General features: G+C 36.7%; 1 protein-coding gene across 1 annotated transcript; it reads left to right on the top strand.

The window, feature by feature from the left end:
* The first annotated feature begins 1,097 nt into the window (after window positions 1-1,097).
* On the top strand, window positions 1,098-21,391 carry LOC131430823 (cytochrome P450 4d1-like). Its single transcript, XM_058596036.1, has 5 exons — window positions 1,098-1,353; window positions 6,328-6,434; window positions 9,289-9,568; window positions 9,626-10,435; window positions 21,103-21,391. The coding sequence occupies exons 1-5, from the start codon at window positions 1,197-1,199 to the stop codon at window positions 21,273-21,275; spliced, it is 1,527 nt and encodes a 508-aa protein (XP_058452019.1). The 5' UTR covers window positions 1,098-1,196; the 3' UTR covers window positions 21,276-21,391.
* The last annotated feature ends 717 nt before the right edge of the window (window positions 21,392-22,108 follow it).

Genomic DNA, 22,108 nt, shown 5'->3' with positions numbered 1-22,108 from the left:
AAACCACGTGTACTAACTTCTCACCGAACCGCCTTGTCAATGTCGTCATTTCCGGTCGAAATAATGAAGCTTATCGCATATTTCGTAGAATTCTTAATAGAAATTACTACTAAATTTTCCGAGCTCCTCCTTCACGATAAAGTGCAATGGATCTCCAGAAGCATAGTAATGGAACGTTTTGCTTTGTACTTGGATGAAATAGTTATGAAAAATTAAATAATGAATTAATGAAAAAAGTATTTATTACTCCAAATTAAAAAATGCTGAACGGTAACAGAAAATGCACTGATTCAAAAAAAATTTCTAGATTTTGTGAATATTTGCAGATTTTCCAATAGCTTATCGTTCGTACATTAGTTCGATAATTGAATTGATTACAATGTGATCACTGTGTGCAGAAAAACTGTAATAAACAGCCCAGTCTGTAACCAGTTTAATTTGTCTGATCAATGTAATCACAATACAGACATGCTCAAAAAGTCTGTCACAGTCAAACATAACAACTGTCAAAGTATTGACTGTCGGCAGTCGAACTTGACTGTTGCAGCCATTTAACTGTGAATAGTGTGATCACATTGCCAGACCAAATATAAACTGCCGAAAAATTACTTGTCTGTGGCAAATAAACTGTGACAGATAAACTGGCTAGTCTGATCGTAGTTTTACTGGCAACATCTCATTTGAATTCTTTTTGGAATTTTAGAGGCCACAACGAAAATTTTTGGTTGAGTAAGTTACTGTTGCACTATTACTAACTGAAAATGACATCTAGCCTTCGCTGATGATTATGTTCAAATTAAAGCACATATGGATTATATCAACATTTCATTAAGTTGTTGTATTTATACACAGGAATTAGAAATACTACACTGGAACGACTAGCTTTTTGTTTTGTTCACTATAGTTTTCATTTCAAATCCAGAAGCGGGGCACCTCCGAGGGTTGCGCGCTTTGTCCGTATGAGCCACTGCAGCTGCTACTGCCTCTAGGAGAGACCATGAACTTGATACTGATCATGCAGCGCAACCGACAAGACAACTTGTACAGTATACAGTTGCCAACTTGGGCCGCTACTTTGCCATAATCCGATAGAAAACCAAACTGCAGCGGGCCTCGTCAGTTCAGTATCGAGCGGGCAATTCTAAACTAAACGTATTTGAAAGCATCGCCGTGGCGGGATCGCAAAGTGCATCATCATGTGGATGGTGCTAGTGCTGTTTGCTGTGGTGATCGGTGTTGTGTTTCTGCACTGGAAGTATGGTCGAACCTACGAGGTTTCCAAGCAGTATGGAGGACCACCTGCCTTGCCGATCCTTGGCAATGGTTTGTGGTTCCTGAACAAATCACCCGTAGGTGAGTGTGGTTGGAGACGAAAAAATTACCAGAAGGTTCACCTTACAGTTCTCGACGAAGATTCGAGTCTATGGAACTGTGATAATTTTTTATAAGTGCTAAAGATTAAGATGCTAGTTTAGTAGGTCGTATTGCCAAGTTTTGAATCAGATTGTGGGTTTTCTGTGCCTCATAAATAGGAATAACTGGACATTGTCAAGATTGACTTCAAGAACTCTGGAATTAAAAAAATAATGCTAGCAGTTTCAATCTTAAACCACTTTGGACAATGTAAGTGGCTAAAATAGTATTCAAGTGCTGTGAGGAAGCTGGATGTTCAATTCTGAATTCTGAACATGAATTCCGAACCTGAATTCAGGAACTGTCTAATTCCAAGACCCAAGTTCCGAGTACGATTCCAACTTGCGGATTCTGAATTTTGAAACTGAATTTAGGAATTGAACTCGGAAATTGAGCTCAGGAAGTAAGTTCTGAAACAAAATTCTGAAATTAAATTATGATTCAGAAGCTCCGAAGTTCTGGTTCAGAGTTCAGATGTAAAATATTGTTCCAAAATCCAGACCTGGCAATCATATCGTGCAAGTTGTTCCAGAATTTTGAGGTTGAATTCCTGAATCAGACTTTTTACTACGCATTTCGAATTATGGTCACTAAATTACACTCGTTCAGTTGAACATCAGGACTGATATGTGCCAGACTACCCAAAACTGTCATACGAGTGCGACAAAAAATCGAGTTTCCAAAAATGTTTGAAAACTAAATTTTTGTGTTACTTATTGTTATCTCATACTGTTGAAAATTGAACTATAAATTGCTGATCATATTCCTGATGGCATGAAGAAAAAAAATGTTTTTGCGATTAGTACAACTCGAGATATTCATGATTTAGTTCTACCCTACACACTTCGAAAAAACCCTGTGATTTTACATCTTATTAGATGCACATAATAGGAGCATCGCAGTTCACGCAAACTTACGTGGAAGAACATTTAATATTGTGTCTAAAATTTCATAACATGAAATTTATTCAAATAAAAAAAATGAATACTGGATAGCGAGCGCCGCGACTTGAACCAAGAACCATTGGATCGCAAAGCACGTTGTTAATCGACTGAGCTATAGAAGCACACATCTGCTTGGCTGGTAAAAGAGGCATTTAAATCCAGTCAGTCGCACATGCTAGAGGAACGCAAGTTACAGTCGAAACCAGTAAAATTCAAGCTAATCTAACATTAAGTCATTACAAACGAAATATTCCGTCATTTGACCACCCCGGTGGTGCGATTGTCATCTCGCATACAATTGGCTTGAAGCCGAAATTTTTTGTTCTTTTGGTTCTAGTTCGCTGTCAAATGCTGTGTTTAAGCAGTGTTCACATCTTTCTTCATGCGGTTGCACCAACATAAGGAAATGATTTCGATGGAATATAATCAAACTATAACAAACCACTTTTTTTTCTTATTCAAAAAGAGGTCAAATTACTTGTTTTGCAGAGAATACTAGACAAGAGTTATATTTATATTGGGTTTGAAGAAATTAACTTTTGACACCAGTGCGGTTTGATGGTATGGTATGAACGTAGCTTAAAATATTGTTGACAACAACGCCACCAAAACAAAATGCGTCGGTTTCAGGAACCAGCTTCCATAGCAGGGGGTGCATTTGACAAATAAGGTCTTTATGAATTACATCGTATGAGGGATTCAGTCACCTGTAAAATTCAGATTTTTTTGGTGTGCAGTAAAATTCAAGCTCATCTAACATTAAGTCATTACAAATAAAATTTTTCGTCATTTTACAAATTAGGTCTTTATGAATTACATCGTATGAGGGATTAAGTCACCTGTAAAATTCAAATTTTTTGGACTGTAACTTAAACAGTGAAGACGGAAATCTGTATTGGACATACACAGCTCGAAAAAATCTTGTGATTTTACATATCATAGGATGCACTTAAAATGAGCGTCGTATTTCACACAAATTTATATTCAAAAACATGTAAAATTGTGTGATTTGAAAAATTCATTGCTTCACACTTAGAAATATTTACATCTTAATAGATGCACATAAAAGGAGCGTCGCGATTCACTTACATTCACAATTCAAAGCATGTAAATATAAGTCATACCATTAACTTTGCAAATTTTGCTGAAGCTTACATCGATACAAACGCAAAATTTTTTTTTACATGTTAGGAGATGTAATATTTTGTCATCACCGAAGAAATTACGGTATGCTTGAATTTACGTCAAGCGTAAATTTCATTTTTTCTAAGAGTGTTGAGATCGAATGAAATAAATAACAAAAGATCGATAGCAACAGCGCGACTTGAAACCGAGAAACCTAAGATCACAAAGCACGACATTTATTCGATTGAACCACACAAGCACATATCTGGTTAATGAATAATTGATACATATACACTGCACTCTAAAAAAATTTGAATTTTACAGGTGACTTAATCCCTCATACGATGTAATTCATAAAGTGCGGCGAATGACCAGAAACGGTTAAAGTCGCAAATAAAATAAAACAAACAAACAAACAAAAATAATTCATAAAGACCTAATTTGTCAAATGACGGAAAATTTTATTTGTAATGACTTAATGGTTAATGAACTTGAATTTTACTGGTTTCGACTGTAACTTGCGTTCTACTAGCAGGTGCGACTGTATGAATTTAAATGCACCTTTTTCCAGCCAAGCAGATGCATGCTTCTGTGGCTCAGTCGATTATCAGACGAACTTGCCATACAATGATTCACGGTTCAAGTCGCGGTGGGTTGCTACAAAATTCTTTTTTTTTTATTTCAATGAATTTCATGTCATGGAGTTTTAGACACAATGTTGAATGTTCTTCCACGTAAATTTGCGTGAACTACGACGCTCCATTTATGTGCATCTAATAAGATGTAAAAATTTTTAAGTGTGTAGAATTGAAATTCCGTTACATTCAGAAAGACTTAATTTGTCAAATGACGAGAAAATTCATTTATAAAGATTTAATGTTGGATTAGCGTGAATTTTACTGGTTTCGACTGTAATGGGCTAGCGGGTGAGAGTTTATGAATTCAAATACACCTTTTACCAGCCAAGCAGATGTATGCTTCTGTTTCTCAGTCGAATCAACGGACGAACTTTGTGATCCTGTGCTCCTCGGTTCACAGCGGCTCCATTTAAGTGCATCTAATAAAATGTAAAATCACAGGATTTTTTCAAAGTGTGTTGACTTTTTCGTTAGAATCATACAAACGATCAATTATATACGAATTATACAATTTTAGGGGAAGATATACGGCACCCCACCGTAACTTTTGAGAGAAAGCAGATAGCGTCATTCCGACAAATGTCTTGTGTGTGTACTAACAACACGTTCTTTTTGTGCCGAAACCAAAGCAAACAGACGCTTGTACTTTTTGCTACGCTCAAAACAAATTTTAATTGCGTGAAAATCAACAGAAAAGTTTTTTATGACTTTTTTATAGTATCATAAATTGAAAAGCATCAATCGATAAGGTGAGTGGATTGAATATTTATGAGGTGAAATCAATCTATTTCGTGATTTAATACCGGATGCTATTAAAATTTTCGCAACGAAATTTTTTTTTCGTCGTTTTCAAAATGTCTGATTTTGATTACCGGCACCCCATTTTTTTAGACAAATCGCGAAAAATTGTCAATGATTAGCAGAGGTGCATAGTCTGCAAATTTGTCTGTAAATTATTAAATTTCTTAGTTAACATGTAAACATGTTTTTCGTCTAAAGACTTTTTACATACTTTTGAAACTTTTTTTCAATCAATTGTTTGCAGACATTCGTCAGAAATTACAGACTTTTGAAAATTGGCGCGATCTTTTCGTTTTTGCTATCTAAACTTATTGTATTACCTGGCATCTCTGATGATATGCAACACGTGGACAACCTGACGGCTTCAATACATCCGTCATATAAGTAAAAACTGTGGTTCTATGGTTCTGTTAGCCATCGCGACTTCCATCAAATCGTCCAAATCAAGGAAAATGAACTTTAATGTACTGATTAATGCCATTAAACGTTGCTTAGTGGATAAGAAGCCAATAAATTCGACTGCAGCAATGTATTCAATCCCGCGAAGCTGGTGGAAGACCGGCCTAATCAACACTCAAGGCGCCACCATCCAAATCATTGGCCAAGAGAACCAAGGCAAAGTCACCATCAGACAAGAAAGACTTTTGTCCAAAATGCCTCCGAAAAGTATAAATTTCGTTTTTTCTTCGAATAACTGCAATCTTTACGTATATTTTTCCATTTTTAATGAAATTTCTTGGGGTGCGGTAACCGAACACCTTTTTGGAAATTGCCAAAATTTATCGCTTTACTTATTTGCTAAACATTATTTTAAATTTGAAATTCATTACAATGTTGCAAGAAATTGATAAACAATCTTAAGATGTCTCTAAAAGGCAAGAGCTCGAATTCATTTGAACGACTTGGAATAGTTGTTCTTTTACGGTAATCATTTTATTTACAGTTGTGTTACTCAAGTCTACGTCGGATCGGTTCAGCCATTTCCGAAAAAAGTGAGTGACAATATTTGTCACACACACAAACATTTGCTCAGTTCGTCGAGCTGAGTCGAATGGTATATGACATTCGGCCTTTTGAGCTTCGGTTCAAAAGACAATTTTTACTGTGATTGTAAGGCAATACAACCAAGCGAAATGTTAACATGGACATTCTTGGTTAACCGTTTTTTATCGCAATAACGTTTATAAGGCAGCGGTCTAATAAGCCAGTTGTCGCATGTTCGAGCTCTGAGCCAGAAGGATGTTTGGTGGTAAGAGATCTAAAGATCGTAGAAACGTTTCATGAACAAACCTGTGCGATTACTAAACGATTGCAAGACCTTTTTTAACAGATGGTCAAGTTCCAAATGTGAAACCCTCCTTGGACTTATAATGAAAACTCCTATACTAATTTCGTTTCTCTTTCAGAATTCATTAAAATAGTTGATGATCTCGTTGCGGTTTACGGGGATCACTTTCGTTTCTGGCAAGGTCCACAGTTTACAATTTATGTTGCAAACCCAACGCTTCTTGAGGTAAGGCATATATCTCGGTCAATAAATAAAATGTTCGTAATTGCTATCTCACCATAATCATATCATGAATAGATTACACCGAAACATCCATTTACGAACTAAACGGAGGTTCGTAAATCGAGGTAGTTCGCAAAAAAAGTTTACGTTATTTGGGATTTGATGAAAATGATGTTTTGGGTCGATTCCCCTAGAAAACCCTAACTATTTGGATATTTTCGGAACGGAACGGAAAATGATTTCTGAAGTGGTTCGGAATTGCAAGATGGCGATTTCCGGTTTATTGATATTCCTTAAAAACCCTTACAATTTGGGATATACGATATACCAGAAATCACCATATTGAATTTCGAAACGAGCTCAAACATCGTTTTCTGATATCCGATCTATTCCTGAAAAAACTATATTGTAAGGGTTTTTCAAAATGACCCCAAACATCGTTTGTTGATACCTGCACATCAAATCTGTTCCAAAAATGTCCATATTGTAAGTGTTTTCAAAGAATTTCAGTAAACCGGAAGTTGCCATCTTGGATTTTGGAACGACCCTAAACATTGTTTGCCGGCACCTATTCATAAAATTCGTTCAAAAAAAAACCCTTATTGCAATGATTTTCAGGAAATATCAATAAACCGGTAGTCGCCATCTTGGATTTTCAAAATACCTCAAACATCATTTTCCGGAATCTAGTTTTTGAACTCGCTCCAAAAATACCTATGTTGTGGTAGTTCCCATGGAATGTAAATGAGCCGGAAATCATTTTCATTGTATGCTAAAACTAAGTAACTTCGAAAAAAAGTTTACTTTATTTGGGATTTGGTTCGTAAAAACAGATTCCGTCATTTACGATTTGATTCGTAAAGAGTTACGTAAAAAGAAGTAACGTAAAAAAGTGTTCGCATAAAAAAACCGCATAACTCTGAAAATACGCATACAAAAACCGCCTAACTCTGAAAATACGCATAAAAACCGCATAAAAAACCGCATAACTCTGAAAATACGCATTGAAAAACCGCATAACTCTGAAACTTCACATAAAAAAACGCATAAAAGAAAATCGCATAACTCTGAAAATACGCATAAAAAACCGCATAACTATGAAAATTCGCATTGAAAACTGCATAACTCTGCAAATTCGCATAAAAAAAACGCATAACTCTGAAACTTCACAGTTCGAAAAAAATTTGTGATTTTACATCTCATAACATGCACATAAATGGAGCGTCGTATTTCCTACAAAGTTATATTCAAGAACATGTAAAATTGTGTGATTTGAAAACTACATAGCTTGAACTCGAATGAAATAAAAAACAAAAGATCAGTAGCAGCAGTGGAACTTGAACCGAGAATCATTAGATCACAAAGCCCATCGTTTAATCGACTAAGCCACAGAAGCACATATCTGCTTGCTGAATAATTGATACATATAAATTCATACAGCGGTAATTGGTAGTCGAGTACAAATTACACTCGGAGCAAGTAAAACCTCTTGTGCGTGGAATTTTGCGTTATTTGAAAAAACCGCATAACTATGAAAATTCGCATAAAAACAGTCGCATAAAAAACCGCATAAAAAATACTTAGAAAATGACTTGAACGAAAATGAAAATTAAAGACTGACACAAAATTAAAGCAACGCTTATTGCACATTTTACACTTGATTAGACTCCAGCAAAAAATTTTTTGCTATGTCCGTTTCCCTCAGTACACACATACAAATATGCTAGGTATATGAAAATCAATTGTTAAATTGACATTTTCATAATTTACATGTCTTGTAAACACTTGATTTAAATTTTGTTCGCCCAAAACGATTTTTCTCCTCTGTCATTGATGCAGTTTGATTACACATACTTTTTAAGACCGGCTTAAAAATTTGACCTGGCATCCCTGATGTGAGCGGCATGTGGCGTCTGTACAAGATATTTGTACCCGACCCGAATCAGAACCCGACGTGTATTGGTCGAGATATGTTTGTCGGGTTCGCGTCGGGTACGGGTGCCGATTTTTTCCATTTTCAACGGGTACGGGCCGGGTTCGGGTTTAAAGAAATTGGTCGGATTTGTTTGGATTTGACGACTTTTTTCGGGTTCGAATCGGGTACGGATAAAGATTTTCACTTTTTTATCGGGTACGGGTTTGTAAGAAAAATATTCTCGGGTTCGGGTATTTTTTTTTAAATTTTCGTACGGGTCGGGTTCGGATTGGAAAAAATGTCGATTATACCGATTTATCGGTATTTATACCGATTTTTGTACTCGATACAGGAATACCGATATGTTTTTTTAAAATACCGATAATTAACTGATAAATACCGATCTTAACCAGGTTGAGCGACCTTTTTTTTTGCTCGCTCCAATATCCTCACTAAATTCATTTTAGATTTTTCGAGATAGATATTGCACAGATAGATTTTCTCGCCAATTACAGATTTTTGAAAAAAAAAAAAACAATTGGCAGATCTGGTGCGAACAAGAAGTTCCTGTCAGTTGTTTTAGCGCTAAAGTCTTAAAATTCAAAGCATTCACAATACAACTTATAACTGTAACTTCCACGCACTGAACCAAAATTTTCACCGTTCGCCTTTTTTTGTTTATTAAGTCACACTACATTAGTTCTACGATGCCATTACCAATCATACTCATTAGTTGAAAATTCTATTTTTTGTTGAAGGTAACATTAAATTTAAACACCAATTTTCACCACGGATCGAAACCAACTTCGTGGAATATTGTGGCCTTGCTCATCGGCACAACAGTCAGTCATAATCCTAAATAGTTAAAAGGCTACTACCGCGTAATTTCCTAAATCATAACGCATCTAATCATTGCAATCAATAACGGCAATCATCTTGCAGAGTATCCTCACCAATCGTCATCTCACGGATAAATCCAGCGAATACGGTTTTCTCACCGACTGGCTCGGTGATGGACTACTGCTAAGTAAACGTCACAAGTGGCATTCCCGGCGGAAAGCCATCACACCAGCTTTTCATTTCCGAATTTTGGACCAGTTCGTAGAGGTGTTTGACAGAAATGCAGCCGTCCTCGTCGACATTTTGGAGCAATACGCCGATAGCAACAAGTCCTTGGACGTCTTTCCGTTCGTGTTGTTGTACACTTTGGATGTTATTTGTGGTATCAGAGTATTCGATAGCCGGGTCGGGTTATATTTAATTGACTTATAAATTTTAGAATCCGCAATGGGAACATCAGTCGAGGCACTCAGAAATGCTGATTCAGAATACGTACTGGCGGTCAAGGAGGCGGCCACTATCTCTATTACACGTATGTTTGACTTTATCCGACGGACGCCGTTTTTCTACTTCACTCCGAGTTATATGCGACTGAGAAAGCTGTTGAAAATCCTGCACGGTTACACGGATAACGTTATTATTTCCCGTCGGAAGCAACTGATGGAACACGCTAACAATGGTTCCATCTCAACGGAAAATGAGAACATCGAGCTCGGATTGAAAAAGCGAGAAGCGTTCCTAGATCTGTTGCTTCAGACTAAGATCGATGGTAAACCTTTGACCAATCTAGAAATCCGAGAGGAAGTCGACACTTTTATGTTCGAAGGCCACGATACTACGACGTCGGCCGTGTCCTTCACGCTGTACAACCTTGCCAAGTATCCTGCGGTTCAGCAGAAAGTCTACGACGAAGTGATATCCGTAATCGGAGAAGATCCAGCGAAGCAAATCGAACTGTCTCACCTGCAGGACCTCAATTATTTGGAGATGTCAATCAAAGAAACCCTTCGACTGTATCCGTCCGTTCCGATGATCGGTCGACGATGTGTCGAAGAGGTAACCATTGAAGGTAAAACGATTCCGGCCGGAGCGAACATCATCATCGGCATTTTCACCATGGGACGGGATCCAAACTACTTCGACAATCCGCTGGAGTTCATTCCCGAACGATTCGGTGGCGAAATGTCGTTGGAAAAGTTCAACCCATACAAGTACATTCCCTTCAGTGCGGGACCTAGAAATTGCATCGGTGAGTACAATAATCATACCATTACTATATAAACATAAAAACACAAAAATCTTCTTCTTGGTGATCACTTGCAGACCAGCTGGACTTGGTGGTACAGTCTGATCATGCGAAACTGTTGTTTTGTTGTAGTTTGATATCGGAAATGAACGCTTTGATTTCGATTTTATTCGAACGGCATGAGCAGATTCTTTCTTATGGAAATCATGAGAGGTTCATAACCAAGGGAACTTTACTATCGACCCCAAACTAAGTGAATTGTTTTGTAACATTTAGGCGAACAGTCAGACTGTAGATATCTCGGTAAAATAGAACCAAGTCAGGTAATTATATTCCGATGCCGAACTTGACAGTGTTTTACAATACACTTCATAGCCAACTTGTATCAGGAATGAGAACTAATTGGCTCAAGTGGCACGAGATTTGTGCCTTGTCGTAGCTTCTCATCAATTTCCTAACCGGAAGGGAAGGATAAAAGAAACATGGACGGGAACTGTGAAGTGGGCGAGTTGGGAAAATAGCACAAAACATAAAGAAACAAATCGTTCTGCATCCCCGAAAGGAACGATCTGCAGGTGCCAAAATGCACAGTTAATAATATCTTGAAGGCCCGAGAGGATTTAGAAATTTTACAAAACCGACACCATTCTGGGTTCCCGGGAGAATGCAGAACGATTCGCAGTATGTACGAGCAGAAGTAAATTCGGCACCCCATAAAGGATGCCAAACAATCTGCTAAAACCTATTCAAGGTCAATACATAAAGGGTTCATTCACTCCAGGAAGAACGATGAACCCTTCTGACTGTATCTTCTTACCACATTGGGTGAGAAACGATAGAATATCCATTAATTTTAGCTCCGCATGCACAGACTCAACCATGTATGGAGTACCAAAACCCTAGATACGTAGTTGCGTCAATGCGGGACAGTTACATATCAGATGATATAAAGTACCGTAATCGCATTCACACAAATCACACGAATAATACTCAGCACGTTAAATAGTAGCCATGTGATAATTGAGTTTGCAATGTCCAGTCAGAGCTCTGACCAGAATACTGCATTGATGGTTGGAAAAATGCAGTAGACACTTTGACATTTTCAGATTCAAATCTGGTAAAAGTGCTTTTGTCTGAGCACAAGTTTGCAAGCTGCGCCAGTTGCTGGCATGTTCAGATGCAGCCCAAGAATGAATCTTGTGCTTCATCCAACTAGTTGAAAGTGGTAAAGCTGGTTCAGCACCAACGAAATCATTCATTGCACCAGCTCTAGCCAACTCATCAGCCCATTCATTTCCAGTAATAGCAGAATGGCCGGGTACACATAGGAAGTAAACAACATTTGAAATGCCAAGGTCTTTAATTTGAGTTCGACATGCGATAACTAGATTCGACCGTGAATCATTCGAACTGAGTGTTTCTAAACTGCCTAACTGTTGGAACAAGAATAAATTCGTTTACCACAGATTCTCTGCTGAAGTGCCGATTGTGTTCCACACAGAATCGCGTAGATTTCTACTTGGGACACAGTACAGTATCTACCAAGTGAATGAGGCTGCTCTACAATCATTTCACGACAGTAGACACCAGCACCAGCACAACCACCCAACAGAGAACCGTCCGTATAACAAACTATGTATTCATCAAATTATCGTTTTAATAACCAGATAACCATTCCTCGCAAAGAGGATATTTCACATTGAATGTTTTGAAAGGAAAACTGCATGTGAGAGTTAAGTCACTAGGAGCTATTTGCTCATCCCAGGTAACTATTTGAGATCACAAGCGAGTGTGGCTAGTAGCATAGTCTATAGGGTTACTGTTCCAAAGCCCTGTAACCTCCAGACGGTATGCACAAGATATTGCTTCTTATTTTAGGAACACATGTAGTCGTTGAACGCACTGTAGCGCCTCTAGAGCAGCAGTAGGAGTTGTCGTGAATGCTCCTGTCATCGCCATTAGGTCCATCCTTTGGAGATGATTTAGCTTTGATTGAACTGTCGCGACTTCTCCTTTCTGCCACCATACAAGGCATCCTTATGCTTTTTTTTTATATCGTTTATTTATACTCGGCTTTAACCTAGTTGCGGTCGTTCACCGGGTCATCCTTATGCTAAAATTGGTCTAATAATAGTTGTGTAGATCCATTGAATGTGTCTGGGTTTGAGTCCCCATGATTTTCCAAAAGCTCGTCTGCATTGGCCTAAAGTCATGCAAGTTCTTTTAATCCTGAAGTCAATGTGAGCAGACCAATTCAGTTTTGAATCAAGAACAACCCCGACGTATTTAACTTGATCAACCACAGTGACCTCTGAACCGAGGAACTGTAACGGACGAGCTCCTGTGATTATCCTACAATGAGTGAAAAGCACCACTGTTGTTTTGCCCGGATTTACACAAAAATTTCAAAAATCATTTCAAACCCACGAAAATTAGACACAACTGACTCTGCTAACATAATCCAGGTCTTGTTGCCATAGAGAACAACCGGTCTAATGAGCGTTTTGTAATTTCGTGCGGTGGCGTACTTTACTCGATCGAAGGGTTATTCTGAGTCCAAAGTACGCACAAATTTCCAGTTAAAATACACCTCTGAAACTTTCTACTGGTACCATTATCGGCGGTCACCAGTGAGCCCAAAGACACAAGTCTGTCAATATTCGTTATGGAAGGCGTAGTGTTTCTTCTTTAGAACCTCTTCCTCTCATGTATTTTGTTCTCTACGCAATGATAATCAGTCCGATTTGCCTAGCTTCGGCTTTTAGTCCTATGTATGTTCCCATCATCTTCTCAAAATTACGTATCACAATATCAACGTCGTCAACGAAGCCACAACGCTGTACGTACTTTCGGAAGATCGTACCAATCGTGACGAGTATTTCATGGAACATCCGAGTATCTTAAGACCAGCACAGACTAAGGTGCGTGCGAATATTACCATTACTGGAATTTATACTAACAAATATTCTTCTCCCGTGACATTTATGTTGTGTGCAGTAGTACAAGACGTTGGATTAACATTCCTTCATATTTCTTAGGAGATCTACGTTCAGGTCTGGTCGGTGCCGGTACTGATCAATAAATTTCGGGGTTATCAGAAGATGTACATTGACGGGTGATTTAACAGTCCCAGATTTGATCATCTAGAAATTCTCTTTACAGTTTCAGCAAATCTTCGATCTGGAACGGAGTAGCAGTTAGGGTTGGTGGCTCAAACTCAATTAAAATGTTCTGTACTCGTATATTCGAACGGTTTAAATTATGGATAGAAATTTTTAATACTCATCACTTCGTAATACCGGAATCGGAAGTCAGGATAAATTTTATGACATATGAAAGAGTCATAAGAATGTACGTTTGTGAAAATAGGTAAATCAATCTACGAAAAATCGAACTTATCGAGCTTTCTAAGGTTTGTGACCAATTTTAAGCAAATCCGGAACTTTATTCTAAATAAAATTCAGCAGCCACCTAAGGAAAAAGTGAGTGAGTTTTTCAATCATCAACTAACAAGATCTTGTTATTAACCAATTTTAAGAATTTTGCCCTCGTTTTATGGTTGGTTGTTTATGGAAAAGCAATCTTGAAATTTTAATGTTTACACCAATGAAGGTCCACTCAAACATTTCCGATCCAGTTCAGTTCTGGCACGGTGAATTAGTGCATACACATTCATCCGGTACCGTTTTGTGTCGGTACTATGCCGGATAAGTGTGATTACACACTTGGAAACGTGTGAGAGAATATTGACGTCCATGCGCGGAAGTGTTCGGCACTAAACCGGACCGGGAAGATTTGAAGAGAATTTTAAGCTGTAATTGCGGAAACGGATCCAAATACGAGAGTTTTCTAAAGGATCCTAAGACATTTCAAATGCAAAAGAAAAATTATTGCTCAAAATTTTACTTGCATTCATTTGCATACATACATTCTGACACAGACATTTTGCAATCGCATCGATCTGAGTCGAATGGTATATAACACTGAAGCATAACCACATAACCTTTCTATATGAGAAAATCAAAGACCGAACACTGGATGCAAGATCAGACTTCGAGAATATTTGACACGTATTTTTTTTTATATAAATAAGGTACGTGAAATTTTTGAGATATGATTTTTTGAAGTTTCGCGTTTACAAAAAGAGCCTATTTTCAACAGCCTACACTGCAAAATCTAATAAAGATACAAAATCTTGACTGAATTTTCCCTCACAGCAGAATAGTGAGCCTATTTTCAACAGCCTACACTGCAAAATCTAATAAAGATACAAAATCTTGACTGAATTTTCCCTCACAGCAGAATAGTGAAAATTACATCATTTCGCAACTTTTCCAAAACTATATGTCATGACTATTTTAATACTCACGTAAATCCTTTGCTCCAATTGTACTCGCTTTCTGCCTACACGGAGCACACAAAACATCATTTGCTTGCAAAAAATCGAATTTCTTAAGAAGGGAAGACGGAACCCGACTCAACTAATGTTTTTAAATAACTATTTAATGGAATATGAGTTAAAATTAAATTATTAAGATACAAATTGGGTGTTCAGCCACAAGTGGTGACTTTTCAGCCCTATTATATATATATATATATATATATATATATATATATATATATATATATATATATATATATATATATATATATATATATATATATATATATATATATATATATATATATATACATATATATATATATATATATATATATATATATATATATATATATATATATATATATATATATATATATATATATATATATATATATATATATATATATATATATATATATATATATATATATATATATATATATATATATATATGATTTGGTTATTACCATGAGGGCATCATTTGCTTCTGAAATTCTGAGATTTTTGTGTAGGGAAAATTCTAAACCTACTTGTATTGTGTAATGGGGAAAAGGAACTTATATACTGACTTACTAACTAATACAGAAAGCGAATCGATTCAATTGAAGATTGCATCGATTTTTGTCGGAATTTGCTTATAATATTATGTGATATTACATCTAATGGTTCTATATTTGTGAGTCTGTGTAACTCATTTATACTAAACCATGGAGGACGCTTCAAAATCATTTTCAGAATTTTATTCTGAATCCTTTGAAGCGTTTTCTTCCCGGTGGAACAACAACTTGACCAAATTGGTACTGCATAAAGCATGGCTGGTCTGAAAATTTGTTTATAAATTAACAATTTGTTATTTAGACAGAGCTTAGAATTTCTGTTTATAAGAAGATATAAACATTTAATATATTTATTACACTTTGCCTGGATTCCTTCAATGTGATCCTTGAAAGTGAGTTTTTATCGAATGTTTTTGATTTTTGCTAACATGAGTCTTAAAGTTAAATGGATTGCAGCAACGATTGGAAAACTGACATGTGAACACAATGATGTAATGAAAACCGCGAAAATGTTACCGCAGAGACGGGACTCGAACCCGTAGCTAACTCCTAACCGGGGAAATTGTTTCACCAATTAAACTACCCTGCATACGAAAACACATGAAGAGAAAGTCCAATTGATTGGACGAAACAAAGCATGCTTCGCTGTACTCAGCCACCACGGTATTCACTTACAGTCCCGTATCGACGGAAACAAGTTCAACAGAAACACATACAATGATCACGAGTCTATTCCTACCCATCTGTTCTTGCCGCACGATACTGATTTTCGCGGTTTTCATTACATCATTGTGTTCACATGTCAGTTTACCAATCTGTTTCCACGTTAGATACTGATCATATTAAAACTAGCTCAAGACGGCTCTCCGTCTTAACAAAGACTAATACCGTATTCCTTTTTGAACCTAGACGCGGGCTACTCTGACTCCGAGTAAAACGAATACGTGGTACGCGCCCTAAACAACAACTCATGAAAAAAAGATAAAATAAACAAACTTGGCTGGATGCGTGGTGCGACCCGAGAAAATTTTCAGAGCGAAACTACGCGATTGGAGTCCAATCTAGAGCGACCTCAGGTTGCTAAAACAAACAAATCAACCGTTGTTTGGGCGACTCTGGGTCAGCTTTCGGGCTGCTCTGATCAATAAACGAAAACGGTATAAAACAAATCGTTGAAGGTCAATAAAAGGTTTGTGTACCTTTACAATTGTGTTTGAGATCACACAATCGTCACTGCTGCTACCTCACACTAGTGGAGATCTATTAAATCGATGGATGAAACTATCGTGTGTTACCTCGTAGATAGCGAAATAGACAAAAACAAAAGTCGAGAATCAGTATCAGGGATGCCAGGTCATTTTTTCAAAAATCTGTGATCAAACCCAAAACCAGTCTGTGAAAATCTGTGACCGTTTTCCGTACCCCAATAGCAGTTCAAAATCAATTTGGTGAGCAAAAAAACAAAAAAGGTCTCACTACTCATTTTCCGTACCATTTTAGCAGATCGAACTCAATTTAGTGAGAAAAAAAAAGGTCTCACAACCAACACGCTCTGTACCTTTTGCCTCTACCACTCTGTACTTTTTGGTGCTAAACTGTGCTCGATTTCCAAAACTCTGTGAAAATCTGTGATTTATTCCAGAATCTGTGAAAATCTGTGATCATTTTCAGAAATCTGTAAATCTGTGTCATTTCTAAAATCTGTGCAGAAAATTCAAAATCTGATTAATCTGTGAACCTGACATCCCTGATTAGTATCGTGCGGCAAGAACAGATGGGTAGAAATTGACTCGTGATCATTGTATGTGTTTCTGTTGAATTTGTTGAATTTGAAGCATGCCTATGTTTCGTCCAATCAATCGGACTTTCTCTTCATGTGTTTTCATATGCATGTAGTTTAATTGGTAAAACAATTTCTCCGGTTAGGAGTTAGCTAAGGGTTCGAGTCACGTCTCTGCGGTAACATTTCCGCGGTTTTCATTACATCATTGTGTTCACATGTCAGTTTACCAATCTGTTTCCACGTTAGATACTGATCATATTAAACTAGCTCAAGACGGCTCTACGTCTTAACAAAGACTAAAACAAATCGTTGAACGATTTTTGATTTTTGAATTCATTTTCACACCGTGATCTTAACTGAAACGTTGCTAACAACGTCAAAGTTAGAATTCGATCAGTGGCGCGACATGTGTCGACAAGATAAGCCCGTATTCGAGCAAGTTGCGCTGCGGTACTCCGCGGGTGCGGGTCGTGATTGAAAAATTCACTGCTACGAAAGTATTAATCTTTCCACTATGAAACTTTGCCAAGATTGAGTTAAACCCTTAAGGCTACTTTTTTTAACTAAAAAAAGAAAAAAAATAGGCAGAAGTTTGAAATTTTGTCGTGCATACGACTTACTTTACTAAGGGGGGGGGGGGGGGCGTTTCAAAATTTACCCTTTGAGAGAGATCACGTTTTTTCAAGTTTTTGATCGTGAATATCTCTTATTGTATCTAACGAATCAACATAATTTTTGCTACACGCCATCGGAAATATGATCACAATTTTATGATAAAATTTTCACTTGTGTGGCATAATCTCAAATAATTCAAAATTAATTTTTTCTGAAATGTTTGGTATAAACGAGTATCAAAGAGGATAATTCATAAGGCGCGTTTGCCTTTCTCGTATGTTTAAAGCTCATAGCTCAGTGATCTGTGAAAGGATTTATATAATCTAACTACCAACAGAATCCAAATTTTTCAACTTAAACGTGTAAAGCAACAGCATTGAAGTATTTCAATAGTACACTATTGAAAAATCTGTTTGATTTAACCCATGTCAACACCAGCCAATCAGAACGTGTTCTGGGGAAGAGAACAAAATATCTGCTGCTGTACAACAAATCGTTCAAGAAAAATGTTCCGAACAGTGCTTAATATCGTAGTGAGTTCCACAATTTGGTCCTTCTGAAAGGCAGGAAAGAATCCCGTTCAGCATCCTGATAGTTTCTTTCAAAGAAATGCAAATCCAAAATGAAATAATCGACGAAATCACGTAAAAAAAAATCTTAAAAAAAATTGGATCAGTTTCGATTAGCGGTGTGCGAAACAGTTCATATTGGTGAGCAGCTCCGAACCGATCAGCTCACCAAAATGATTCGATTCGATGCATCAGCTCATCAGTTCATTTAGATTGAACTGATGGTTATTTTGTGACCCGTATTTCTTGCGCCGTGAGAGGTAAGATTTATTACTGATAATGTCTTATTCAATCCGTTGAAAAAGGATAGATGCAGACATGTTAGAAATAGCGTAACTTGGTGCAAACATTTAGAACTCGCTCTTCAAGAGCCGAAGATCCGTTAGCTCGTAGCCTATTCCCCTCTTCTCAATGCGGCGTACAAATGAGTGAGCTGCTGAGCTGCGGTTCTTTTGAAAAGAGCTGTGATCTCACTCTTATGATTCGATTCATTGGAACAGCTCAGGGGCGAATTGCCCATCTATAGTTTGGATTCTATCGCCACTGCGAGCAGATGTAATGTGTGTCGTTTGCAAAGCTAGTTTCGTTTCCGACAAGAGCGATTACGTCATAGCTGCCAGTTGTTTGCATTGGTGAAAAAACAATGAAAAGAGGACAACGGTGGAGAGCATCACACAAAATCAGCCGTTCTAATGGCTCTAAAAGTTTTTTAAAGAACTATTAGGATTTCTTGCTCGCAAATCGAAAGGTTAATATCCTTAGTTTAGTGAAAATCTAGAACAGTTTGATTAGAATTGTGCACTTTTCGCTGTGTGAAATTCACAGTAATCGAGATCAAGTGAAGCCTTCTTTGTTTTTGCAAAAAATGTGAAAAAAGGGGAATGCTTGCATAATTCATACAATTGATCAACTAATTGATATTCGGAAGTGTTAAGGAACATGTCAGTTGTTTTCGTATTCACGACATCCGATTATGTCTCTGACATTGCCCACCCTCCTTTTTTATTTGTTTATTAATTTTTTTTCGTTAAATTAACTTTAAATGTTGTTTCAGGAAATCGCTTATTTGGAAAATCGCTAAGGAAAAGACTCACATTTCATATCTTGGACGAATCTTTGTACCTTTATTATATTTTACAGTATACACACTAAGATTTAATTCCTTTGTTCGGTAATATTTTTGACGAGAAATTTTGATAATCTATAGAAATGACCAATATTTCGGTACATGAGTTTAATTTTACAATAATTATGCAAATTTTTACTGGACGATCAGTTTTAAGTAAATTTTCATTACAGAATTTTGTAAATAGATAAACAATTCATACGGTAAATCTGAATAGTCGCCGAATACGGTAAAAACCATACTGTCCGTATGGTAAAATTATCTTCCAATAACCGAACTTCTGTGAAAACTGATTGTCGTGAAACTAACTGTCAAACAGTTATAAAAATTTTCAGTGAGTGTCTTTTTATTAACCAGACGAAAAAAATCTTGAAGAGTTCATCGAATGGATTGAGGTACAGGTTCTAAAGTTTTTAAAACATTAGAACCACTAAAAGCTTTTTGTTTACTTAGAGGCAGAAAATAATAAATCATTTGTCCACTTGCTGCCTACACAAATCGTTCGAGGGTAATTTCTGATGAACTCGACGGATTGTGCATAATCGTGGAATAAAAGCATAGCCACAAATGGTTGAAATTTTCTTCATTCGTTTTTGTAAATTTGTGTTGTTTTTTGAAATCTGAAAATCCAGAATTTCAACCAAAAAAAAAAAACAAACAAACAAAAAATTACCGAACAATCAGTTAGATCCATTTGGTTTACAGTTTAAGGTAGTTGCTTGACAGTTCAGCAATTACCGAACGATCGGTAATCAATTTAATTACCGAACGTTCAGCTGTTGAAAATTCGGTAAAAAATTACCGAATTCCGCGAATATTTCTTAGTGTGTGGGCTGTTGAAAAAAGGCTCTTTTTTGTAAACGCAAAACTCCAAAATACATATCTCGAAAATTCCACGTACCATATTGAAATAAAAAAATACGTGTCGAATATTTTCGAATACCGAGAAAAAATAAATAGATGAAAAAAAATTTTGGGTGGCTGATTTTGCGTGGTTATAAAAATTCTGTTCTTTTGCCTAAACTCTTCTTTGTTGGAGGGAAGTTGAAGACGACCGTTTTTTGAGTCAAGGTTTATTTTAACACTGTCGAAATTTTTTTCTTGCTGGGTAGCTCCTTGCAAAATCGATCCTTTATTTATTGGTAAAACAAAAGTTTCAAAATCGAAATTCGAATATTTTCGGAGGTACAGTTCTTTGAAATTACTCGCTCCCAGCCATTGAATAAACACTACTGAACCAATCGACACAAATCTATTTTCATTTTGTAAGATAAAATAAACTTTAAAATGTTTTATCAAAAATTATTACCATATGTTTACTCTAGTTTCAACCTAATGAATAAGAGAACTTTAAAAAGAGATGAAAACTATGTGTTTAACCGTTAGATGTCATTAGCAGTTTAACATAAATTGCTAATGTAGTCGAAGATGAAACGTTAAAAAATATTTAAAAAATAAGTAGGTACATTATTGTGCTTTTTAATGCTAAAAATACAAATAGCAGTCTTGAGTAGAATTAGTTTGTCCATCCGTGAGAAGCGAATGGTTTTCTCTACAAAAGATGTGTGCAAAAGTTTTATCCCAATAAGTATGAATACGATAAATAACTTCCATTTCATTTCTTTTTATTTTTCAGGACAAAAATTCGCTATCAATGAAATGAAAAGTGTGATATCGAAACTTTTACGCCACTACGAATTTGTCCTACCGAAGGACGGCACCGAACCCCTGCTGGCATCTGAGCTGATTCTGAAACCTCACCGCGGAGTCCCGCTGCAGATTCGACGCAGAAATATTAACCGAATCTAGGGCGACCCGGTTTGTCCCCCTCAATTAGTAATAACATTATACCAAACTCCATGTGATAGAATGAGATTTATTAAATCCTTTCAATAAGATTTGCCCTTGCTTGGCTGTAAGGTGAACAGCTTATTTTTATTTTTATCAGATTAATTCTTTGAAAGTTTAGTGAAAATGTTGAAATTCATTTTGTTTGATTACAAATTTTTGTACTATTAAGAATATTTACTCGATTCAATCAGTTCAGTTCGCTTATTTGTAATATTGAAATATTACCAAACTTCATACAGGTGGAAATCAGTCCAGAACTGTACTAGCTTACCTGCGAATTACCAGCATTGCACTTGAAGCAAAAAAGCCAGTTCGTATACTCGTGTGACCTGTAAAAGCCTTCCACAATGCATAGCCGATGGTTCTACTTGACCGTGCATTCTAATGCATGCCGCGTGCTCAATCGAATCACTTTCTGAGCGAACTTACATTTTTCGCTTTCCGCTACCACTCGCTACCCCGCTACCGATTCCGATGCAGGTTCTAATTCAAGTAGGTGAGCTTCAATCGTGTGATAATGAACGCAATAGCCGATGCTCGGAAAGGAGGCTGGTACGTCGACCTTAGCCTGGTGACACAAGCCAAGGTGGGTTAGCAATTAAACAGTTGCAGAAGATTTATGTTAATAGGGTTTAGTACTACTGTATGGGTGGGGTCGTCAGAATCGAGGAAATTCATTAAAAAGTTATTGATAATCTGATCTATGAAGTTAAACATATTTTGGAATGATTCAGTTCTGGATACCTAATTTGACAGAAATACTATTACTTAAGTATACATTGTTATAATTC

Source organism: Malaya genurostris, chromosome 2, assembly GCF_030247185.1.
Source record: "Malaya genurostris strain Urasoe2022 chromosome 2, Malgen_1.1, whole genome shotgun sequence".
NCBI lineage: Eukaryota > Metazoa > Arthropoda > Insecta > Diptera > Culicidae > Malaya > Malaya genurostris.
The sequence above is the reverse complement of the archived record's forward strand: the minus strand, read 5'-3'. Positions and strand labels throughout refer to the sequence as shown.